This window comes from Culicoides brevitarsis, chromosome 1, assembly GCF_036172545.1.
Source record: "Culicoides brevitarsis isolate CSIRO-B50_1 chromosome 1, AGI_CSIRO_Cbre_v1, whole genome shotgun sequence".
NCBI classification, from domain to species: domain Eukaryota; kingdom Metazoa; phylum Arthropoda; class Insecta; order Diptera; family Ceratopogonidae; genus Culicoides; species Culicoides brevitarsis.
Genome location: NC_087085.1, coordinates 33831860 through 33849166, shown reverse-complemented (window position 1 = coordinate 33849166; position 17307 = coordinate 33831860). Strand labels below are relative to the sequence as shown.

The 17307-nt window shown below is 34.0% G+C and overlaps 6 protein-coding genes across 6 annotated transcripts; 1 reads left to right on the top strand and 5 right to left on the bottom strand.

Moving 5' to 3' along the window:
• Positions 1-587: 587 nt before the first annotated feature.
• On the bottom strand, positions 588-4383 carry LOC134838538 (sodium-independent sulfate anion transporter-like). Its single transcript, XM_063854084.1, has 6 exons — positions 4125-4383; positions 2451-2700; positions 2332-2395; positions 1646-2279; positions 979-1595; positions 588-913 (listed from the first exon to the last, which is right to left on the bottom strand). Exons 1-6 carry the CDS (start codon positions 4192-4194, stop codon positions 725-727), a joined length of 1824 nt encoding a protein of 607 aa, XP_063710154.1. The 5' UTR covers positions 4195-4383; the 3' UTR covers positions 588-724.
• A 222-nt stretch (positions 4384-4605) lies between these two features.
• LOC134837698 (uncharacterized) lies at positions 4606-12554 on the top strand. Its single transcript, XM_063853084.1, has 10 exons — positions 4606-5089; positions 5142-5304; positions 5356-5664; positions 5735-5948; positions 6006-6187; positions 6448-7239; positions 7299-7680; positions 11127-11704; positions 11757-12267; positions 12331-12554. The coding sequence occupies exons 1-10, from the start codon at positions 4710-4712 to the stop codon at positions 12522-12524; spliced, it is 3705 nt and encodes a 1234-aa protein (XP_063709154.1). The 5' UTR covers positions 4606-4709; the 3' UTR covers positions 12525-12554.
• On the bottom strand, positions 9239-10203 carry LOC134838539 (trypsin-1-like). Its single transcript, XM_063854085.1, has one exon. It carries the CDS (start codon positions 10191-10193, stop codon positions 9387-9389), a length of 807 nt encoding a protein of 268 aa, XP_063710155.1. The 5' UTR covers positions 10194-10203; the 3' UTR covers positions 9239-9386.
• A 22-nt stretch (positions 12555-12576) lies between the features above and the next one.
• LOC134837697 (uncharacterized) lies at positions 12577-14001 on the bottom strand. The gene is made up of 4 exons (XM_063853083.1): positions 13622-14001; positions 13401-13563; positions 13050-13349; positions 12577-12990 (listed from the first exon to the last, which is right to left on the bottom strand). Exons 1-4 carry the CDS (start codon positions 13999-14001, stop codon positions 12577-12579), a joined length of 1257 nt encoding a protein of 418 aa, XP_063709153.1.
• A 209-nt stretch (positions 14002-14210) lies between these two features.
• Positions 14211-15642, bottom strand: LOC134837696 (uncharacterized). Its single transcript, XM_063853082.1, has 4 exons — positions 15248-15642; positions 15026-15188; positions 14674-14973; positions 14211-14615 (listed from the first exon to the last, which is right to left on the bottom strand). The coding sequence occupies exons 1-4, from the start codon at positions 15625-15627 to the stop codon at positions 14211-14213; spliced, it is 1248 nt and encodes a 415-aa protein (XP_063709152.1). The 5' UTR covers positions 15628-15642.
• Positions 15643-15931: 289 nt separating this feature from the next.
• Positions 15932-17215, bottom strand: LOC134837694 (uncharacterized). The gene has a single exon (XM_063853081.1). It carries the CDS (start codon positions 17180-17182, stop codon positions 15932-15934), a length of 1251 nt encoding a protein of 416 aa, XP_063709151.1. The 5' UTR covers positions 17183-17215.
• Between the last annotated feature and the right edge of the window lie 92 nt (positions 17216-17307).

Sequence of the window (17307 nt, the reverse complement as noted above, 5' to 3'; positions counted from 1 at the left end):
GATGAGAAACGACTGAATTGAGCAAAAAATTATTATTTGTTTTGTACTCAATAATTATCTTTATTGAGTGGAAGATAACCAACATCGAAGTTATTGTTTTAAATGAGAAGAGAGGATTTCGTGAGAGATATTTTAGCGTCATTTTTCAACAGAAAATTGATATTACGCAATATTTTTTTGGTTGTTGAAGTCAGTGAACTCAGTCAAAACAATAAAAAGTTCTTTGTTTGCGATTTTTTGAGAGAATTAACCAAAATTTTTGTTAATTGAAAAATTTTGAAAAAATTTTGGAGATTTTATTGATTTTTATACATTTTTTTAACCAAAATTTGATGTAAATTTTTTAACATTTACAATTTTTATGAATTTTTTATTCACAAAATTTTGTTGTTCAAAAAAATATTTAAAGATTTTTTTTTTCAATATTTGATGTAAATTTCTTAACATTCACACATTTTCGACGCTAAAAATTAATTATTTCAAATATGTTTTTATAAAACCTTAAAAAAAATTTTGAAATTTTGAAAAAATTTTTAAACTAAAGAAGTTTTTTGTAGAGTTTTCACCAAAAAAAAAATTTGGAACGGTCTAAATATCTTGAAAATTTAAAAAAAAAATTATCCAAAGAAGTTTTTTGTATAGTTTTCACTGAAAAAAAAAAAAATTTTTAAACAAATTTTTTAACAACAGAGAAAAATAACTTTATTTTTTGGTTCTTTTTGTATCACACATCTCTCGGGATCGTCAACTTCAGTTCGTACATCAGCTCGTTGATATCAGAGGAGAATTTGAACAGATCTTTGTATTCCATTTTGTATCTTACGACTAAACTATGAGCATTATAGTTCTCCCAATTCCATAAAATTACTTTTTTATTTTGTTCCGTGAGGTTTTCTATCAAGCTGGATAGTTTCTGTAACGAAAAATTTAATAAAAATTCATAAAAAATATTTTTCTTTAATTTTTAACAATTTTTACCTTCATCGCTGTCACATCAATACTCTGTACAAATCTTCCATTGATAACTATGAACTCGGCATCTTCATTTTCTAACACAAATTTCGTCACTTTGTACCGAAAAAAGTCCGCCGATGAGAAAATTAAGCTTTGATTCGGTGTCACGATCATTATTTCGTTCTCATCAATCGTTAATCGTTCCATCGAAACACTCGGACGTGATGTTGAGTACAGTAAAAGTGCTAAATTGACAGCAACTCCTATTAAAATCCCCTCTTCCAAGCCAATGAAGAGACACGTAAGTAACGTAACGATTACCGGCAACACATCAATCCTTTTAATCCTAAAAGTTTTCAGAATTTCCTTGAATTCCATCATTGGAAACATCGCAGAGATGATGACAGCTGCCAACACGGCTTTCGGAATGAAATAAAATGTCGATGTAAGAAGCCCTAAAGCTAACAATACAAGAGCTCCCGTAAAAGCACCCGAAAGTGGCGATCGTACGCCGCTCGTGTGATTCACAGCACTTCGGGTAAATGACCCAGTAGTAGGCATCGCCGAGAAAAACGAACTAAAGATGTTGCAGAAACCAACGGCGATCATTTCTTGTGTCGCATCAACGGCAAGTCCCTTTTCTGATGAAGAAAAATGTTAAAAATGAACAAAATCTTTGGGAAAAACTTACCACAAAAGATCGTTGCGATAGTAACAGTCTCCAAAATACTGATCAGCGGTATCGAAATGATCGAAGAACCCAATTCGTTAATCATTTCCGTGAATCCGATCGTTTGGTTATTCACAACTGTCGAAAATGGAGGCAATCGAAAAGGAGGAAGACCTTTTCCGATATTTCCTGTTAGCAGAAAAGGCGTCATTTCGTACAAACTGAAGATGTATGCCATCAAAGTCCCGCCAAAAACAACCAAAGCATTTCTTGATAACGACAAATATTTTGCTGTTTGTGTGAAATTTCCGCGATGTTGACCGATTTTCTTCAAAAGCAGTAAAATTACGATGCACACAACGCCCAAAAGTGTGTCCCATGGTCGAATATGTTTGATATTTTTGAAAAAATTCTCCCAAGCCTTCAGAAATTCTGTTCCTTTCCCTGGAAGTCCAAATAAAGACTTTACTTGACCACTTGCGATCGTGATTGCTGCTGCAGTTGTGAAGCCAGAAATAACCGGAGATGAGATAAATTGCACTAAAAATCCCAAATTCAAGATGCCGAACAACAATGTGATGACTCCCGATAAAAAAGCTAACAAAACCGCAAAATCTGGAGATTTTCCTGTTATGAATGGTTGAGTCATTAAAGCCTAAAATCGTAAATTATTAAAATCTACAAGAAAAAATTGAATAAATATTTACCATAATTGCCGTTGGTCCAATCGTGATTGCCTTACAGCTGCCAAAAATGATGTAAATGAAGCAACTAAAAGAAAATTTTTGAATTTTATACGAAAAATTTATAAAAATTCAATTTTTACCCCATAAAACCCGAATACAATCCATACTGAGGCTCAAGTCCCGCAACAACAGCATATGCAATACCTTGCGGAATAGCCGTCAATCCAACTGTAATGCCCGCTACCATATCCTCTAACAAGTACTTTGGCTGATATTTTGTCGCCCAATTCAAAATCGGCACGCGTCGCTTGAGAATTTTCACGGAACATGTTTTTCTCACGTGAGAACAAACCAAATCGCCGATCGGAGGTACGCGTTCATGGAATTGATCTGTAAAATGAAAAATACAAACAAAAAGTTATTAATAAGGATTGTCAATAATCTTCCTGAACTTCAAAAGCAATTCATTTCTTTGCATTTGCAATTAACATGCAAGTCGTTTCTTGTGCGAAATGCCCTTCTAATGCAAAAAATAAGCGTTAGATTGTATCAAAGTTGCATATTAATGATGTAAATGTGGAAGTTGCAATTTTGTAATTGAGGTTGGCTGATTTGTTATCAATTGGAATCAGAAAAATGAAGTAATGGTCACGTGTGCGCAGTTTTTGTGAAGTAAAAATTTCTCACATTTCATCAGTTGTCATGCGGAAATTCGTGACAAGTGACAAAAAGGTTTTAGATCACGTTGAACAAAAATTTTTAAAATTAATTTGAACTCGAAAATGCAAAAAAAAATTAAATTTTGCTAAAAATTTTAATATTTTTCCAAAAATTTATAATTTTGCCAAATATTTTAATAGATTTGCCTACAAATTAATAATTTTACAAAAATTTCGCTAAAAATTTTAATATTTTTTGCTTAAATTTTTAATTTCAAATTAATAAATAATTTTACCAAAAATGTTATAAATTTTGACAAAAATTTTTGATGAAAATTAAATTTTAGGTCTTTTTAGTCTTTTAATGTTGAAAATTCATAAAAAATGGTAAAAATTTTAATAAATTTGCCAAAAATTTCGTTAATTTCGAAAAAAAAATTTATAATTTTATCAAAAATTTGCCCCAATTTTTTATTAAAAATTAAACTTAAGGATTTTTAGTCTTTTAATGTTGAAAAATTGTCAAAAACGGCAAACTTTCTTATTCAAAAATTCAAAATTCGTTTCTTAATTGTTGTTTTTCTTACCAAAACACATAAAATTGCCACAAAAGACAAAAAAATCGTTAATATTAAACCAATTTTGACAAATTTTGATTGCTTCTTAATGATTTTCATATTTTTATTGAACACTAAATTACTTTTTATAACTTTATTTTGTGTCCAAACTACTTTTTAATCTGTTATCAACTCAATTTCTCACTAAATTAACTTAAAATAGTTCCAAATCACCGAAAAACTTCCTAAATTATTCACTTTTTGTATTCCTGATAATCACTTAAATTCATTAAAACTTAATTTTATCGCGCGTTTGACCATCGCTTATCATCATCACTTAATTCGTTATATTTTATTGTTATTATTACACAACAGAACAGAGATATTTTACACACAACTTTGCGTAGTCGGCACTTTCGAACAGAAATTATTTGTAAATGCACACTAATTACGCTATAATCGTTCATAAATTCATAATTGTTTCGTTTGCAGCTGTAATAAATTTGAATTGATAAGACAAATTCCCAAGAGGTAGCTGTGTAAAAGTGCGGCCTTACTATTATTTCCTCGTGGTTTTGATTTTTTATGATTTAATTACCTGAAACTTGGCTCGCACTCGGATTTGTTGATGTTTGTTGTTGTTGTTGTGACAATATTTCGCCTGACATTCTTTAAAAGTTTAAGTTTTTTAGATTTTTTTAACAAAATTTTAGTTCATGATGATTTTTTTAAAATTTTTTTATACGAATTTTTACAAGTTTTTAATTAATTTTTAATAATTTCTTGCAGGAAAGCCGGCTGTCTTGTTAAAAAGTCGTTTTACGAATAAACTATCAACAAAACTATCAACGAGCAAAGCTGTTGTGAAGTTTACATGGAGTGAGAGGCAGATATAAATACAAAACACATGCATTTACCAACACATCGACATGAAATAGTTCAGCCCATTTCACAATTGCAAATTTGTGACAGCCCCGAGACACAGGCGGCACAAATTTCTAAATGTGCGCTGGACTTGTTCATTCCCGAGTTCATTTCCGAGTTCATTCTCCAGCTGTTTCTGTGAATGATTCATTGAGTTGCCGTCACTCATTGCGATAAAAACCGCCAATTGATAACAGAAAATCAATATTTTCAGTTTTTGTGTGTCAATCATCACGTAAAGTTCGATATTTTCAATAAAATGTCCTACAATCCCGATGAATATGTCACTCCATCATGGATGGATGAGAAATTTTTCGCACATGCATTGGGAAAATTCGAACATGATCCTGCCGTGAAAATTAATTCGTTGGATTTTAAGCCTGCCACGAAGGTTGGAGATCATTTTGCTTCCGTGATGTATCGAGTGACGGCAGAATATGACATCCCAAAGTACCGAAAAACGAATGTCAAGCGCGTGATGATCGTCAAAACGCTTCCATTTGGGAACACACGGAAAGCGGAGATGTTGAAAGATGCTGTGATCATTTTCCAAATCGAAGGTCGCATGTATTCGCAAGTAATTCCGGAAATGGAAAGGCTTTTGAAGAACGCCGGAGATGATTTCAAAATGGGACCAACGTAAGTTATTGCAATTTTTATGATTTTTTTTGCTTCAAAATTATCATTTCAGTTTGATTTATCAATCACTTGAGCCCGCACCAGTCATTATCTTGGAAGATATTTCATTATTTGGCTATGAAATGATAAGAAAACCTGCTGATTTTGATGGCACTCTGCAAATTGCACAAAAATTAGCGAAATTTCATGCTACTTCGATGTACATCAACGCGAATGTATGATTTTTTTCCTTGAATTTTGATGAAAAATTAACTTTTTTCTTGTAGGACATGGATTTAACGACATTTTCGGATCCATTGATAGTCATGACTCCAATTGGACAACCAGGTTTCTTGGAAAATATGATATTTCCGGCAATGAAAGGCGTCCTTGAGTCATTGAAGAAATGGCCTGATAACGAAATTGTCGTTGAAAAAGTCGAAAAAGCTCTTAAAAAGTTTATCAAACAGATGAAAGATGTGTACAAGGGCAAAACTGAACCGATTTATAAAGTTCTGAATCACGGAGATTTTCATTTTAAAAATATTATGGTGAAAAAAATAGCTGAAAGTGAATCGTTTAATGATCTTTTAGTGGTTCGTACCTAAAAAAAATAATTTTAAAAAATGTTTTTAACTAAATTTTTTGAAAAATTCTTACTTTTAGTTCGACTACCAAATATGTCTTTGGGGAACTCCTGCCATTGACCTCAGTTATCTCCTTTTCAATATGGCAAATATTGATGCTCGTGCCAGACGTGAGGAAATTATCCAATATTATTACAACGAATTTGCAGCAACTCTCAAAAAAATTGGATTTCTCGGAAAAATTCCTTCATTGTTGGATTTGAACTTAGAAATTTTGAAAAATGGAGTTCTTGGTTTGTTAATTTTTCATCAATTTTTCTTCAAAATTTCAAAAATTTCCTTTTTTTTAGAAACTTATCACGTATTTTCAATGATCCTTTTACAATTTATGGAATTTGCGAAAGAAAACATGTCTGAAGATCAGTCGCCTGTACAAATGGCAGCGATGTTCCATAACACAATTTACCATCCGGACTATCAAGCCATCTTAAAAGCTGAAATTCCTCGTATGATCGGCTTAGGAATCCTGGCTTAAAGGCAAAAAAGCGTTTTAATTAATTTTTTAACCGAGTAATCTTTTACATTTCTGTCAATATAAATTTTAATCATTTTTCCAAATCTATTTTTTGTGTGTGAAATTCTAAGAAAAAGACAATTCGCACTTGTTTTCGGAAAAATTCCCCTGTTTACAGATAACATTCATAAAAGTTAAGCAATTTACGACGGAAATTGAGTGTGACTTGATAAAAAGTCATAAAGTAATTTGAACCAGTTGGTTTCGCGTCATTTCAGTGCACAATGTCAAAGTGGTTGGATCAGGAATTTTTCACGAAAGCTCTTCGTGCGGCATACGACGATCCCAATATCGAGGTCGGGCAAATATCCCTTCGAGTTGGCACGCATGATGGCGATAATTACATCAGTTCCGTGTATCGCTCGATCTGCTCTTATCGTTCGCAGAACAAAATTACGCCACATTTGGAGATGATTGTCAAATTAATTTCCCCGAAAATGTCGCCGTCGTTGCAGGATGAGGTCCCGTATCACGTAGAAACGACCATGTACAAAGAAATTGTGCCGGAAATTGAAAAACTGTTGAATGAAAGTGTGACGCCCCGCTTTTTGTATGCCACAAAAAAGCCATATTACGCAATTGTCATGGAGGATGCCTACCAAATTGGGTATAAAGTTGTCAAAATTCGACATGAGCTGCAAGATACTTACGTAATAGCGGAAAAACTCGCTAAATGGCATGCTGCAACGCATTTTTTGGCCAAAACGGGAATGGCGGATAAGATGCAAAAAGTTTTCAAACGAGGATTGTTGACTCCCGACAATGATGGCTTCAAATTTATCGTAAATACCTTGGATACGTTCATCGATGTCACGATCCGTTGGGACAATTTTGATCCGTTTGTGCAAAAATTGACGAGTTTCCGCAGCAAAATTTGTCAGTACTCAAAATGCCTCTACGAGAACAGTAAAAATGATAAATTTTTGGTTTTAAATCATGGCGATTTGAATTATCACAATTTTTTGGTCAAATATGAGGAGGGACAGAAGAATTTAGCTGATGTGATCTTTGTAAGAAATAATTTTTTTTTCTTAAAAATTAAAAATTTTCAATTTTTTTAACTTTTTAGATCGATTTCCAATGGAGCATTTATGGAACAGCCGCTATCGATCTCTATAACTTACTTTTCCTCGTCACCACTGACGAGGCACGTGCTTGTCGGAAGCAAATTCTCAAGCATTATCACTCCATCTTCACCCAAACCCTCAAAAACATCGGATATTCCAAGGCAATCCCTACTTTGGAAGACTTGAACGACGAATTAGAGAAATACGAGTTTTTGGAACTCATTATGGCAATTTGTGTGATGCCATTTTTCTTCGCAGGAGACATCAATAAGAAAGAAAATGACGAAAATGCAGCAAAATTTGATCCAGAATTGCGGAAAAAGATCTTCCAACTGCCGGAATTCAAGAAATTCATCATCCCATTTTTAGAAAATTACTTTAAAGGTTGAATTTATTTGAAAAATTAAATATCGATTAAGCCTTTTCGATCGTAAAAGTCCAATAAATACGCCATTCGTTCCTTGAAACCATCGACACCGAACAATTTTCTCCGAAAATCACTCGATTCGGGTGTCATGCCGAGTAAATTGCTCAAATCAGCGTTCGCAACATCCTCTAAGAGTCGAATCGGGATGAGAAATGTCGAATACATGACACCCAAAAGTCCTTTTTTCAAAATTTCCATTTGTAAGTCCTTAATTGACGGAAGTTTCTTCTTGTAATCCAGTTTTTTAAGAATATTTGTGAGTTCTTCGTGATAAATTTGCAGCAATAAATCCCATTCGCGCTCTTTAACGTCATTCGCGGTCGTTGTAAAGAACAAATAAACCAAATCAATTGCTGGGGATCCAAAATATCCGATAGCGTAGTCTATGAGACAGCAATCTACGGGTTCTCCCGACGACTTATTGTAGCGAAACATGACGTTACTAACCCATGCATCGCCATGCGTCAAGACATTGAAGTCATTTTCGTTCCAAGTGTAGATATCGAAGGCTTTTTCGATCAAATGTGGCTCTAAGTCGAACAATTTTTTCGCTATTTTCTCACATCCAGGCCAATTTTGGGCTTGTTCTGCACAGGATCTGAGGGAATTGGTAAAAAGTGGATAGAAATAAGTCTGATCAGGTCCAATATTGGGAAAATGATGATCTTTCATGGAATCTGGATCCAAAGTATAGAGAACGGCAGTTGTAGCATGAAATTTTGCAAGAGCTTTTATCATAATAGTCGATTCTTCGAACGTTAAACCTCTTTTACGATCCGCTTTGGTAAATCCATTGAGCGTTAAATCTTCAAATACGAAATGTCGAGGCGTTTTTCCTAAACTGTAGACACTAAAAACAAGAAAAAAATTATTTTTGATAAAAATTCATCGAAAAATTGAATTTACCTTGGAGCTAATTTAGTTTTATCTCCTATCGATAAGAGCAGCGACTCGACAATGGGTAAAATTTTGTCATAAACAACTATTTCGCGATGGAAAACGTCATATTCCTCCAACATGTCTTGCATCCCAGCATCCGCCAGACTCGCTTTTACGATGTACTGCTGTTGCAACTTTCGTTCATTACTCCCAACACCTTTGGCATACGTTATTTGCGCGCGAATGATGTCGCTTGCGTAATTTTCACCTTTACCGAGAGCTGCTTCAAGTTCTACGCTCGTAACTTTAATACTGACATCGCAATGATGCTTTCGGAGAATTTTCTCAAAAAATTCCGAATTCAAGTATTGATGATGTTTTGTTTCTGCCATCTTTTGAAAGACTAAAAATAAATTTTGAATGGCACGAGCGAGAGATATAGTCGAAAAAAAGTGAGAGATAAGATAATTTTTATGGATTTCGTGCAAGCTGTTAAAATAAAAACAAGTTTGAGCTGTTATGAAATTCGTCGTATCAAAGAATTTGTTCACATTCTGCGTGAAATGTTGCGAAAAAATGAACAGTTTAATGGACAAGCCCTCGTTAACTTGTGAAAAAGCACGTTCCGTGAGCAAAAAAATTGTTGAATGAACGACTAAAACGGGGGAACTCCGTCATGAGAATCAATACAGAGATGGAATGTGATTATTATCATTAACAACGAAGCTCGTCGTTTGTCGTAGTCATTAAGCGTACGATAGCTGACACGTTTATTCAACTCGATTTATTTCATAGCTTTGATATTGTCACGAATCCAAGTGACAAAATGCGAAGTTTCGACCATGACAGTTGGTTTAAGCATCCTTCCGCACGGATAATGAGCCCACGAGATGACACCAATGACATACGTTTCGTCGATTTTTGGTTGTTTTTGCGAAAATGGACCGCCGCTGTCGCCTTTGCACGCTGCTGGCACTCCTTTGATGTCTCCCGCGCAGATATTTGTGTCGTGATACTTGCCGCCTTTCCACATTTCGTGACATGTTGTGTCATTATAGATCTCTACAAGGCCCTTTTGTAGTGTTTCCGCAGGAATATAAGAGTAATCATTTGACATGTAGCCCCAACCAGACATTATCGCTTTTCCAGTTGCATTGAAATCCGATGGAGGCAATGTTCCAGCTTTGACTTGATCGTTAAACTTGAAGGGTTTCGAAACTTTTAGGATGGCGATGTCAAAGGGATTCACTCCGCCACGGAATTGTTTGTGAGCAACGAATTTACTGAGCTTCCTAATTTGTTCATGTCCATTTGTAGTGTTCAAAACATGAGCTCCAGCAATAATTCTCATTTCGGCACGGAATTCAGCACTTTTGTCAATCATACAATGAGCTGCAGTTAAAACGAAATTTGGATTGAGGATCGTTCCTCCGCAGAAATGAACGTAAGTTCCATTTTCGGGGTGATAGAGCATTTGAAGTGACACTTGGTACGGAAATTCGTGAGGTTTGGCATCTTCTCCGCCAACAATACGATTTTCCTTTGCGGAAATTGAGGCAATAAATAAAAGTAGGAGCGAAAAACACAACATTTCAGTTGATATGAACTCGAAACTATATGAGAATATCAAATGACGAGCCTTTAAATATGAAATTTTTATAGAAAAATGTTAATTTACAGACTAAAGATGTTACGCAAAAATTTTTTACTTACAAAGAAAGAGATTAATTATGATTAATTGTTATTGCATGATATAAATATGATATTTTTTTTAACAATTTTGAAAATATTAAGCATGAATCTGATTGAAATGAGGAATTTCTTAACGATTTTATCAATTTTTACATGAATTTTCTCCTTCAAATATCGAGTTATTAGAGGTAAAAATACTTTGGATAAAAATTTGGATACTTTGAACCATTTTTGTGAAGGAACCATCTTAAATTTAAGCTCCGTCAGGAGAGCGGCACATTGAAATTATGACGATTTTAATAAAATAAAGCATGAACGAGCTAGAAAAATTTATACTCTGTTGATTACAAGGATAGAAGCAAATCCTTTTGACATCCTTCTACTTTCAAGTCGCCGATTTACTAATTTCGCAAGTAATTCCTGATACTTTTCCTAAAATTAAAAAAAAAATATAAAAAGTTAATTTCACATTTTTATACTCCTCTGTCCCATGGCAATAGAGACAGACAGACATACAAAACAAAATTTATTTTTTTTTAATTTTTAGATGTTCCGAAGTTGAATAACTCCATTGCTTCATGCTTCCATACAAAATCTCTCTTTAAACATCATTAAAAATCGCATTCAGTTGTAAAATATATGTACGTCAACAATCATTGTTTTGATCACGGTGTTTGTTATTTATTATTTTCAGTATTTGCTTAGCTTTCAACAATAAAGCACCGTTCACTTAGCACTTCGAGCAAGCGGAAAACAAAAACAAAACGATTCGTCATTGAAATCGATTGTTTCTTCTGATAATTAATTATTTTTTTTTCGCACTAATTGAAAAATTGTCGTGCAAAAGACGGCCTATCATCAACTTTTATCATCATGTCGGAGCCCGGATTAGATAATTGCCCGACAATTGAGTCAAATTGGATGAGCGATGATTATTTTCAAAATGTTCTCACGTCACATTTTGCGGAAACGGTCAAAATTTTGTCAACGGATATCAAGCCAGCAGCGAAAAAAGGCGAAAATTTCGCAAGTTGTGTTTATCGCATCACCTTAAAGTATCAACGTGAGTCATCAAATGATGCGGAAACGATCTCCTTGATCCTCAAGACAAACTCCTCGAATGCCGCTGTGCAGGAAGTTATCGAGGAATTTCAAGTGTTTGAACGAGAATTAACGACGTACAAAGAAGTTCTCGTCGAATGCGAAAAATTATTAAATTCCCACGGCGAAACTTTAAACTTTAGTCCTTTTTTGGTGTTTGCCGATGCAGATTCGCTCGTCTTTGAAGATGCAACAGCGAAGGGATATGCCACAATTGATCGTCGTAACCGCTTGGATTTGGAACATTGCAAATTATTCTTGGCTAAACTTGCGAAATTCCATGCCGCAACTGCTGTTCTCTACAAAAAGGTAAGTTGCATGCAGATAAACCGATAATTAGCATTAATTTACATTTTTTTAGAATCCCGATTTCTTCCGGTATCACATGCAAGGCGGTTTAACGGAAATGGAGACGCCATATCATGTCTTCTTTCGTACCGTTATCAGTGAATTTTTGAACACAGTAGTCAAAAAGGAGGCATCTCTCGAACCATTTATCGATGTCATGACGGAATTTGCGGAAAATATCATCGAAAATATGAAGAAAATCTTCACTCGTACGACGGAAGAGTTTCATGTGCAGAACCACGGAGATGCCTGGATGAACAATATGCTGTGGAAAAATGATGAAAACGGAAAATTATGCGATTTGTTGGTAATTGATCATCAGGAAGGATTTTACGGATCACCTGGAATTGATTTGAATCATTTTATTAACACGTCATGCAATTTAGAAGTGCAAAAAAATCATGTGAAAGAACTTATTGAACATTATCATGAAGCTCTAAGTGCAATATTGACGAAATTAGGAGCAAAATTCATTCCAAGTGTAGAAGATATTTTCAAAGCTATGCGATCGAAAGTCGATCATGGTAAGTGTTTGACTGAAAATTCAAAAAAAATCAATTTTTAAAGAATTTTTTACATTTTAACAGGAATTATAGTCACAGCATGCATACTCCCTTTAATGTTGATTGAAGACACAGACTTGGCAGATCCAAATAACTTCTTTATCGATACCGAAGAGACACGTGAAGCACGTTTTAAGATATATACCAACCCGAAATACGTAGAAATAGTGCGAGAAATCCTGCCAAAGTTGATAAAAATTAAGCAAACTGCCCTTTAATGATCATTTCTTTGATAAAAAAATGTCAAGTATTTATAAAAAATTGATATTTTTAATCCAAAAATCCTTTGTTGATCATTTCTTCGACAGATTTTGTAACATATTCTTTCCATTCTTCATTATTTTCCCAAATAGGAATTGTTGGAGCGTACAGATTTTTCTCCTGGGCCGCTTCAACGACTGTTTTTGTGGATTTATCTTCCCAGTTGACGTAAAAATAAGCACCGAAACACAAAAGTAACACAAGTTCCATCAAACGACAACGTTTCAATTCATTTTCAAATTCGGTAAACGTCGGAATTTTTCCTTTAAAGTCCAAAAGCTTCAAAGTAGCAACGAATTTTTCGAAGTAGAGCTCCATAATTTCATTTCTATGATTTTTGCGAACTTTTTGACTCGTCATCAGATACAGCATGTATATGAAATCGACAGCTGGAGTACCGAAAAAGGAAAATTGGAAGTCAATCTGAGAAAAAATATTAAAAAATTAAGAAATTTTTCTGTTTAAAAAAAATTTTTACACACCAACAACAGATCCTGAGGCAAGACTCCCCCATTTCGCTGCATTAAATTACCATGATGAAAATCGCCATGATTCAAAATATTATAAGGTCCTTTTGACGGGTCGACGTAAATTTGAGTAAATCTCTCTATGATAGTTTTTTCAGATTTTATCAATTTTTCAGCAATATTTTGACATCCTTCCCACTTTTTGAAGTAAGAAATGGCCAATTCAAGTCCTGGTTTTATCCAAACTTCAGTGAATGAGTCTTTTCCATGTGTTGGTTTTACAAAACTCTCAGTTAACGAGTCAATTGGAGTTCCCTGAAGACAAAAATTATAAAAAATTTTCAAAAATTAATGAAATATTTTTACGTTTTCATGGAGAAACATCGAACAAGCATGAAATTTCGACAATTTTTCCGTAACAACTTTGGTTGCGTCAATTTCCAGTAAATTCATTGGACTGCAAAATCCATCAAAGCTCAAATCTTTTAAAATTATCATAGGAACGGGAGTGTCGGTGCAATAGATGAACCTAAAAAATATGAAAAATATCAAAAAAACATATTTTAAAGACAAAAACTGAAACTTACTCAGGAGCGAAAACCGTATCATCATTTTTTGCTCTCAAAAGTTCATGCATTTTCGGTAAAATTTTCTCGTAAATGAACATTTCCGTGGGAAATGCCGTATTATATTTCTGAAAATCTAGTTTGATATCTTTTTCCTCGGGAATAGTTTTTAAAATGAAGTTTGAGTGAACTTTTGAATGATTTTTTATCTCGTAAGATACATCAATTTTGAAGATAATTGAGGCCAAATTGTTCAAAATAGAAGCTGGATTGACTTTCAGCTCAGTAATTTTAATTTCTTCACATTTTTCGTGATATTTCAAAACTTTTTCCAAAAATTCTTCGTCTAACCACTGAGGAGTAGCAGCAAAACCGGTTTCAGAAATCTCTTTTTCAGACATTTTTTAAAAGAAGTTCTTCCAACAACGGTAAAAATTGTACTGAATGTATTTTTTTAAAAGCATGTGTGATATAATTTCACCTTATTTAACCTAAAATATGTACAAAGAGAGATAATGAACACTTTTTTTAAAAGTATGATGATAAAGACGTTCAAAATAAATATTTTTTAAAAAATTTCTTTATCTTGACTTTTAAGATTGAAAGTTTTTTAATCTAAAAATCCTTTATTGATCATATCTTCGACGAATTTTGTAACATATTCCTTCCATTCTTCATTTTTCTCCCATACAGGAACTGTTGGACCATACGGATCATTTGTTTCCATGGCTGCCATGATATCAGCCTCTCTCCAATCCAGGTAAAAATAGGCGCCGTAACAGATGATCAACGCAAATTCCAAAAATCCACAGCGTTTTATTTCATTATCAAAGTCTTCCAACGTCGGAAATTTGCCTTTAAAGTCTAAAAGTTTCAAAGTAGCAACAAAGGTCTCAAAATAAAGTGCTTGAATTTCATCTCTGTGAGTGTCACGAACTTTTTTGTCGACAATTTGGCATAACATGGATATAAAATCGACAGCTGGAGTACCAAAAAAGCAAAATTGGAAGTCAATCTAAAAATTTAAGATTTATTAAAAATTTAATTAGAGCTTAAAATGAAAGAAAATGTACCATCAAAAGATCCTGAGCAACTTTTCCGTCATTTCGATACATTAAATTCTTGAAATGAAAATCGCCGTGATTCAAAACCTTATATGCTTGACCATTTGGTTCAACAAAAACTTCTGTAAATCTGTCAGCGAATGTTTTTTGACATTCTATCAACTTTTCAACAATTTTTTCGCATCCCTCCCATTTACTGAAGTGAGAAATTGCTAATTTTAGTCCCGGAGACATCCATTCATCAGCAAATCTGGGCTTTCCGGGTGCTGGTTTAACGTAACTGTCGGTCATGGAGTCGATTGGAGTTCCCTGTTGAAGAAAAAAATTAATTTTTTGTTGAAAACAAAGAAAAATTTCTCACGTTTTCATTCAAAAACACGGAACAAGCGTGAAATTTGGCGAGTTTTTCCGTAATGACTTTGGCAGCTTCCATTTCTAATGGATTCTCGTATGTGCGGAAACCATCAGGAGTCAAATCTTTCAAAATTATAACTTGAGATGGAGTGTCAGTGTGATAAACGAGCCTGAAAAATCACAAAAATAGTGAAAAACATTGTTTCAAAGTCAAAAATTTTAAACTTACTCAGGAGCAAAAACTGTATCATCTCCTTTTTCACGCAGCAAGGCATGCATTTTTGGTAAGATCTCCTCATACATGTAAATTTCCGTGGGAAAAGCCGTACTATCCTTCAAAAAATCCATTTTAACGCCTTCTTCAACGGGTAGAGTTTTCAAAATAAACTTCGAATGACCCTTGGATGTATCTTTAAACTCATAGGAAACATCAATTTTGAACATAATTGACGCAAAATGCTCGCCCGGAGCAGTTCCTGGACTGATAATCAACTCATTGACCTGTATTTCGTCACATTTTTCGTGATGTTTCAGGACTTTTACTAAAAATTCCTCGTTTAACCATTTCGGAGGCACTAATTCATCTTTACTAAACTTTTTATCCGACATTTTTACAGCAGAAACGCTTCTCTCAACGACAAAATGTATACTATTTGCTCTTCTATTTGCTTGAATTGATAAAAACCATATCTAACCTTGATTGAAATTTATCAACGACAAGTCAAATAACGCAGAATGAGAGTAAAAACACCGTTTCACGTGTCACTCTCGCATGTTTTGTTTTGCTTTTTATTATTTAACAAGCAACATTGTGAAATACGATCGCAAAACAGGTGAAGTTGAACGAACTTTTTAATAAACATCAACAAAGAGTAACGATGACAAGGCAAAAAATCGTTTAAAAATGTAAATTTTATTCAAAAACTCCCATTTCAGTTAAATATTTCACGCGATCCATCACCAAATCTTGATATTCCTTGACGTCAAAGACTTTTTTCGTGATCGCATGGAGATCAGCGGGCGACATATCACTCACATTCATGTTTAGTGTCGAAAAATCCACATATTGCCATGGGGTTAAGACAATTAGAACCATAAACTCCAAGATACCGCAACGAAGAATCTCGGTTTGCAGATCCAATAACGTCGGAAAACGTCCTTTGTACTCGAATTTCTTCAAAGTTTCAATGAAAATTCGAAAATATTCGTGAATGACTTCTTGTCTGTGATTTTTACGCATCTCATGATTCGTGCAGTTATACAGAAGAGACAAAATATCCATCGCTGGTCCATTAAAATACGAAAATTGAAAGTCGAGAAGGAGAAAATCATCACTTTTTGTACCGTCATTGCGATATATCATATTTTTATACCCCAGATCTCCGTGGATGAGGATGCGATAAGGAGCTTTTTGAGGATTTCGAAAGAGTTTTTCAACGTTTTTCTCAAAATTTTCATAGAATCTCTCCAAAACTGGAAGATATTTCTCGATTCCTTTCCATTTTTTCATCGTTTCAAAGGAGTCTATCATATTCGGCATGATCCAAAGTGACAAAAAGTTCATCCTGCCTTCAACTTTTATATAAGGACAATCCTTGAAAGTCGTCAAATCCAGTCCATTTTCATTCAAATAGACAGAACATGCGTGAAATTTCGCAATTCTTTCACACAATACCTTCGTTTGTTCCAAATTTAGTGGTTTTTCGAACGATTTGAAGCCATTTAGACATTCGTCGATGAAAATTATTACAGGAACGGGTTCATTACTTTGATACACCAGCGTTGGAGCGATTCGTGTCTCATCTCCCACACTTTTTAGCAATTTTTCCATTGCGGGAAGTACTTCGCCATACATTCGCATTTCCGTTTCAAAAGCCGTTGATGCCTTCAACATTTCCAATTTTGGTCCATCTTCTGTCGGGAGTGTTTTGAGTATCAATTTTTCAATTTTTTCCAATTTTTCCTTGTTTTCGTAAGTTACTTCAGCGCGATACATGCAACTCGCATAATGTTCACCAATTTTCGTACCTGGGCGAGTAACGACATTTTTAACAGAAATGAAGTTATCTTTGTAAAAATTTCTTAAAGCTCGTTGGAAAAATTCGTTGTCAAGCCATAAAGGGGGATTTAGCTCATCTGGGTTATATTCGTTACTGTTAACCATTTTTTATCACGTTTTTTTGTTGCTTCTGATTAAATTAACGTATAAAACTCGACTGAAAGTGTTTTTTACGAGAACGCCTGATAAATACTGTTCCATAAGTGAATTATTTAATATTGTGACGAAAT

Bases quoted from the DNA above. Each gene is read 5' to 3' on its own strand.
- LOC134838538 (XM_063854084.1), bottom strand. From the start codon at position 4,194: ATGTCAGGCGAAATATTGTCACAACAACAACAACAAACATCAACAAAT. The intron at 1,596-1,645 runs GTAAGTTTTTCC...TTTCTTCATCAG, and splicing joins TATCGCAACGATCTTTTGTG to AAAAGGGACTTGCCGTTGAT. The intron at 914-978 runs GTAAAAATTGTT...TTTTCGTTACAG, and splicing joins TTGATGTGACAGCGATGAAG to AAACTATCCAGCTTGATAGA.
- LOC134837698 (XM_063853084.1), top strand. From the start codon at position 4,710: ATGTCCTACAATCCCGATGAATATGTCACTCCATCATGGATGGATGAG. The intron at 6,188-6,447 runs TAAAGGCAAAAA...GCGTCATTTCAG, and splicing joins TCGGCTTAGGAATCCTGGCT to TGCACAATGTCAAAGTGGTT. The intron at 7,681-11,126 runs GTTGAATTTATT...ACTAATTGAAAA, and splicing joins TTTAGAAAATTACTTTAAAG to ATTGTCGTGCAAAAGACGGC.
- LOC134838539 (XM_063854085.1), bottom strand. From the start codon at position 10,193: ATGTTGTGTTTTTCGCTCCTACTTTTATTTATTGCCTCAATTTCCGCA.
- LOC134837697 (XM_063853083.1), bottom strand. From the start codon at position 14,001: ATGTCTGAAAAAGAGATTTCTGAAACCGGTTTTGCTGCTACTCCTCAG. The intron at 13,564-13,621 runs GTAAGTTTCAGT...CATATTTTTTAG, and splicing joins GATACGGTTTTCGCTCCTGA to GTTCATCTATTGCACCGACA. The intron at 12,991-13,049 runs GTGTGTAAAAAT...ATTTTTTCTCAG, and splicing joins TGCCTCAGGATCTGTTGTTG to ATTGACTTCCAATTTTCCTT.
- LOC134837696 (XM_063853082.1), bottom strand. From the start codon at position 15,627: ATGTCGGATAAAAAGTTTAGTAAAGATGAATTAGTGCCTCCGAAATGG. The intron at 15,189-15,247 runs GTAAGTTTAAAA...GTGATTTTTCAG, and splicing joins GATACAGTTTTTGCTCCTGA to GCTCGTTTATCACACTGACA. The intron at 14,616-14,673 runs GTACATTTTCTT...TTAAATTTTTAG, and splicing joins TTGCTCAGGATCTTTTGATG to ATTGACTTCCAATTTTGCTT.
- LOC134837694 (XM_063853081.1), bottom strand. From the start codon at position 17,182: ATGGTTAACAGTAACGAATATAACCCAGATGAGCTAAATCCCCCTTTA.